General features: G+C 43.5%; 1 protein-coding gene across 1 annotated transcript in view; it reads left to right on the forward strand.

The window, feature by feature from the left end:
• LY75 (lymphocyte antigen 75) overlaps window positions 1-6,000 on the forward strand; it is a 97,324-nt gene that overhangs the window by 66,397 nt on the left and 24,927 nt on the right. Inside the window, 3 exon segments of the mRNA XM_015420879.1 lie at window positions 1,032-1,264; window positions 3,298-3,466; window positions 4,582-4,746. Of these exon segments, the coding sequence (XP_015276365.1) occupies window positions 1,032-1,264; window positions 3,298-3,466; window positions 4,582-4,746 (567 nt within the window).

Raw genomic sequence — 6,000 nt, forward strand, 5'->3', positions numbered from 1 at the left:
GTCTTGGTTTTTCAACTTTCCCTCCAGTGCTAGAACATCCCGCCTTTTGCACTTCGGACTCTGGGATCCTCGACATCTGTGCCTCTGGGCACTCACCCACCAGGCTTAGCATCATCAGCTGCCCATCCCAAGCCTGCCCCTCATTTTGATTTTCCAACTTTCCACACTCCCCTGCACTAGACCCCCCCCTTTTGCCTTTAGCTTACCGGGAGGGGAGATTTGACACACCCCTGCACCTATGGCTCTAATTTCCCCAGAGAGCACTTTCCTGGGGGCACCTGCTTTGGGGGGCTGTAACTCACCCCCCCCCAAATCAAATCCTTACGAAACTTGAAGGGCAGGTAGAGGAGAGTCAGCTGGAGACTTGCTGTGAGTTTGGCATCTCTAGCCTGAGGGGGGGGGCTGTTCTACCACATCATGAACCTCACAAAACGAATCAGTTCGGTAAATGGGAAGGCTCGTGAAAGTTTATGGTTCGTGTGGCCCCACGAACTGAAACGAACCTCGATTTTCCCAGTTCATGCCCATCCCTACTTATAAGTATGTTGTCAGAAAAATAACAAAGGGGCCCTAGAGCTACGATGCCAGTCCAAAATTGGGTGAAGTGTATGAGGGGAGAAGGAAACTCTCAAAGCCAAGACTCAAAGTTATGAAAAGCCAGACTGTGGTTTGGATCCAGCCAGCCTTTCTATCAAGAAAAAGGGCTTTGAATACTTTTTAAATAAAAGGCTATCCTGGGGGTCATGAGACCATGAGCAAAAGCCATGTGGAATAGGAGCTGTAATAAGGAGGCAAATTGGATGAGATTGACTAAAAAAGATAGTGGGATCCAACCCTGTGGTTTGGCATTTAAGTAAATCAGCTCTGAATTGTTTTGCTTTGTATTTAACGTGCATTGACCTTCCTCACACTTCCAGAAAATAAAATGTACTTAGTACTACCGTAAAGACCTTTAAAACTTAAAACACCACAGAAAGCTGTGGGACAAATGGTGCAGTTTTTCTTGTTCACATATTTGGTTTTCTTATTAGATGCTGCGCCTGCCGAGAACCAAACGGAAGAAATGCTTAATATCACCACAAGCTTCTTAAACGTCAAATATATCATAATACTGAAGAATTTGACCTGGTATGATGCCCTACAGGAGTGCCAGCTGAACAATATGCAGCTGGTTAGCATCACAGAACAATACCAGCAGGCTTTTCTTGCTGCTCAAGCTGCCCAGCTCAATTATCCGCTGTGGATTGGACTTTCCAGCAAAGATGTAAGGTTTATCTTTTCCTTTCAGCCCGTGTAGTCTAAATACTAATGGAAGCATTGTGTTGTATCCAGTGATCCACTTATGCAACGATGACAGATATTCACCACTTTCCAGTGTTCCCTCTAGGCTGAGTTAGTGTGAGCTAGCTTCAAGTTTTTTAGTCTCTGGCTCACACGTTTTTGTCTTAGCTCAGGAAGGATGGCTCCAGAGCAAATTAATTTATGCGGCAGCCAAATCGCTCGCTCACAGGTTTAATGCCAGTAGCTCACAAAGTAGAACTTCTGCTCACAAGACTCCACAGCCTTAGAAGGAGCATTGCCACTTTCCCCTTTCTCCTCCACCACCATTCTTGTCCTTGGGAAAGTTGATTCCAGGAGTTAAAAGACCTGGGTGGAGTCACAGCCATGCAGAGGGATGGACTGAAGAGTGGGAAGGGGGTGAAATCAGCTTTCCAGTCTCTTCTGTCTGTGGACCTCTGCTGAGTAATTCTAGACCCCTTTTCACTCCTCACTGCAGCCTGCTGACTGAAGTAGCTATTACTCCATTTAGATCTTGTGACCCTGGAATTAACGTTCTTGGACTCAGGACTGCTGGAAGGAAAGAAAAGCAAGGAAAATTCATCTTCCAGCAGATCGTTGGACCCAATCTACTGGGAGGAGGAAAATGTATTGAGATTTTTTAAATGCCAGCTTATTGCTGCTGTTGCCATTTTCTATTTTTAAAATGTACGATGTTGCTAATAATAAATGTGCTGCTCTTTTAGATAAGCTAATGACTGCAACCCAGAGAAAGTTAATTCAGTCCCATTTAAACCAGCGCTGAACAATCTCAAGACACTGTTTCTTGCAGATGGAAAGCTTGCATAGCCATATGTTATGAAAAAATCATGCAGCGCTTATAACCAGATACATGGTACACAACTGTGTGGAAAAACTGTAGTGTGACTGAGCAGATCACTGAAACAGCTGCAGCAAAGTTTACCTTTTAGACATACATAATCATATGACTGGCTCCATACAAACACAGATTTGTTAACTTATACCTACAAGATTAAATATAACTTTACAAGAGCTATTGTGAACAATATAATTTTATAGATACATTCAATTTGCATGCCTCTCTTCCCTCAAGAGGCTCATACTGGATTGGATGCAGCCAGTGTTTGCTTTCAGCCGCATTGCAGTTCCTCTCATTGCAGCCTCCATCCTGCATGACTTTTTATCAGTGCATGCCTCGTGACTTCTAACATAGCATTCTTAGTGGTCAGAGGAGACTCCCTCCTCTCTTTTCACCAGTGGAAAGCTGGTTGGCGCCAACCCACGGTGGTTTTAGCTTCACAATAACCCTGCAAGGTAGAACAGGATAAGGACATGGACAGATGTAACACCACAGACTTCTTTAAAATGTAAATTGTACATGCAGCTATGATTCTGATTTGGGTTTTGTGAGGAAATAAAGCAGGGGTTTATCCTGAACCCCCTCCCCTTCTTGGTTTCGCTGCTTGAAGCCAGACTCCCCACACTCATCAGCAGTATAAGGGGAAAAGACTGTTGTTTTTAAAAGACATGTCTTTATTTCTTTTGAAACCATAATGACGGAGAGCTCAGTTAGCAAAACCTAGCAAGTATTGAATGGTTATATCTTCTCTCCCCTTTTAGTGTAACCCAGATCTGAATCAGTTGCTTATCCATGGTATTTATCTTTTGCTGGTGGTCATCATGTTGGTTTATGACCTAATCAGTTGAGAGTTGCCAAGGGCCACTGTATAAGCTTCATACCTAAGCAGGGATTTGAACTTGAATTTCCTGTGTTCAAGAACAATGCCATTCACAACATCATTGTAAAGTCACAGTGAACACATGTAATATGTCCCTGCAGAAGACGTTGAGTGATCTTTGTTGCAATGTACAGGTGACACGTCTATTTAAATATCTGGCTTGGTGTAAGGTTCACTGTCTGTTTGTATGAATAGTTAGTTTTGGAGTAATGCTTCGTTTTACGGTGCTATCAGTTTGTCTTTATGGTTTTGCCCCTAGGGTGGAATTCACTATCAGTGGTCAGACGGAAAACATGTTAGTGTAAGCTACTGGTCTGAAGAAGAAGATGAAGATGTAGATGACTGTGTGTACTTGGACAGCGATGGATTCTGGAAAACTACTGAATGTGATGTGGAAAAACCAGGAGCTGTTTGCTATTCACCAGGAAGTACGAGTCGTCCAATTTTTAATTTACATTATTTTAAATTCGTTTATACAACGAAAAGTACTTTTGTTGAGAGATGATATAGAAAAACTGTAAATTAAATTATTTCATTATGTTCTCTAAAACTAGATATAGAATGGGTGGGTTTTATATGTATTTAAAATGCCCATACACAGCTTCCAGTGGACCACTGAGATCAAGTTCAGGCTTAACTCTGGTTCTGCAAATTATGGCTTGCAACTCCATTGTGTACTCCATCTCTTTCTGCCTGCATTCTCTGGAATGAGTTCTGATTTACCTTTCCTGGTCAATGTTAACCAGAGTTCAAAGCTGCGTGTGCACATCAAATCATGGTTACACTAAGGCTGCGGTCACACGGAACATTAGCCACGCTAGAGAGACGGAAGTCAGGCGGAGTTTCCGGGCGCGATCTCACTGGCACATCTGGGAAGCGTAGCGCTTCCGTGGCTCAACCGAGGCTTCCCGCTGAAACTGCGCTGCAAAAAACTAGTACCTCGGAGGTACTAGTTTCCGGAAACTGCGGGGCAAGGGCGGGCGTCTGATCGCGTTTCCGGTGGCATCCGGCGCCCGCCCATGTCCCCTTGCAAACAAGGTGGGGTTTTTTCCCAGTCTCCGTGGATGCGCACAAGCACCCAACGGAGCATGCGCATTTTTGGTGTACACAAAAAAACCACACCCGTTTGCTGCACCACGCGCTTCGTTGTTGCGCGCAGGATCGTCCTGTGATCAGCACCTCTCCCTTCCCACGGGACCTCCACGGAACCTCCAGGGGAGATCTGATCCCTTAACAGCGCGTTAGTTTGCCCCGGGGCAAACAGCCACGCTTCCCCCCCCCCGCCCGCAGTTTCCTGCCCGTGTGACCGGAGCCTAATAATGGTTCTCTCAGAAAACATGGTTGAAAATAGTTTTGCAAGCCACAGATATGAAGAAATGTGGTTTGTGTTAACCATAGCCAGTGTTCAGATACCTACGTTGTTAAAGCTAAATCATAGTTTGAAACTATGGGGAATTTCTCTCTGTCCTAATAGTAATGCATGAATCTCCCGTAACAACTTCAGCTGTTAAAACATGCCTTAAGGAAATGTTATTCTTTTCAGACGAAACAAAGGAAACAGAAACATATGGATCTACTGAATGTCCACACCAGGTTAAAAATACACCATGGGTACCATTCCAAAACAGTTGTTATACATTCATAATAACAAAGGATAGGTGGAAGGAATGGAAATCGAATGACGCCCACCATTTATGCAAGACAATGAGTAAGTCGTTCCTATTTAAATTCTTTCTTTTGTACTTCTGTAGGTCATATGATACTTTAATTGCTTTTAGACCTGAAGGTACTTGTAAACCAGCTTGTAGCCTGAATATGCTCATGTACTCAAATATAGGATAGTACAGAATAATGGAGCCAGCAAGCAGCCAGATCTACTATCAAAGACTCCTCTTTTTTCCTCCTTGAGTCATAGTCATGAGGGTTACTGCAGCTATTTCAGTGAGCTCCTTGGTCACACTACTGTTTTTCCACACATTTATGTACCATATATCTTGTTTATAAGCCCTGCATAGGTCTTTTTCTAATACCGCGTTTCCCCGAAAATAAGACACTGTCTTATATTTATTTTTTTCTCAAGAAGACACACTAGGACTTATACCACAAATACATAGAAATCCTGCTAGGGCTTATTTTTGGGGTAGGTCTTATTTTCGGGGAAACAGGGTATATGGCTATGCCACTTATTGTGAGATAGCTGTGGCACTTTAATTGATTTTTAGCTTGGTTTTCTCCAGCTTCGTTTGCAGTCTTGTACAGGCTCAGTTCAGACAGTGCACAAAACCATGATTTTTATTAAACTAACTATGGTGAGTGTGATTAGTCTGTGGAATGGTCCTACTGAGACCTACTTAGGATCTGAAGTTGATTTATTAACCTTGCATAATCTTAACTGCAGTTTCATAAGGATATATGAATGCCTACACCCTGACTTAAATCCTGGTTTGTTCTCCAGTGATGCACTCCTAAGCTACAGGGAGAAGGCAGTGAAACCAATATTTGTTGAGGCAAACCAGCATTTGAACAAGTGAGCTGAATCCTGTGCTCACTAACTAATCGTACTTAAAATAGAACATGGATTGACATGATTCCTGAACAGATCCAGAAACAGGATTACAAGAGCAGCAGCCAAGAGAAAGCCATAAATGTAATCATCAAGATAAAGGCTAGGAGGTAGTAAGAGGTCATGGTGCTCAAATGGGAGAGGAGTTTGGGATCCATAAGAGAGGGGAGGTTCAAGACAGCAGCTGAATCAGGGGGCAACTGTCAGCGGTGATCAGATGGTTACTTTGACTGCCCCTCCTCCCACACTTTGGCTACTGCTTTCTAGGTTCCACTGGAAGGAATATGAACAGGACCAGCCCCAGGTTTTTTTACACACTAGACGAGGACACCTTCTGGTGCCCCCTAGAGATGTAAAATTTCCGGAAATTTTGAAGCTCGGGAAAAAAACCCGGTTCCC

The sequence above is a fragment of the Gekko japonicus genome, unplaced genomic scaffold, assembly GCF_001447785.1.
Source record: "Gekko japonicus isolate JY-2015 unplaced genomic scaffold, Gekko_japonicus_V1.1 scaffold2322, whole genome shotgun sequence".
Classification (NCBI taxonomy): Eukaryota; Metazoa; Chordata; class Lepidosauria; order Squamata; family Gekkonidae; genus Gekko; species Gekko japonicus.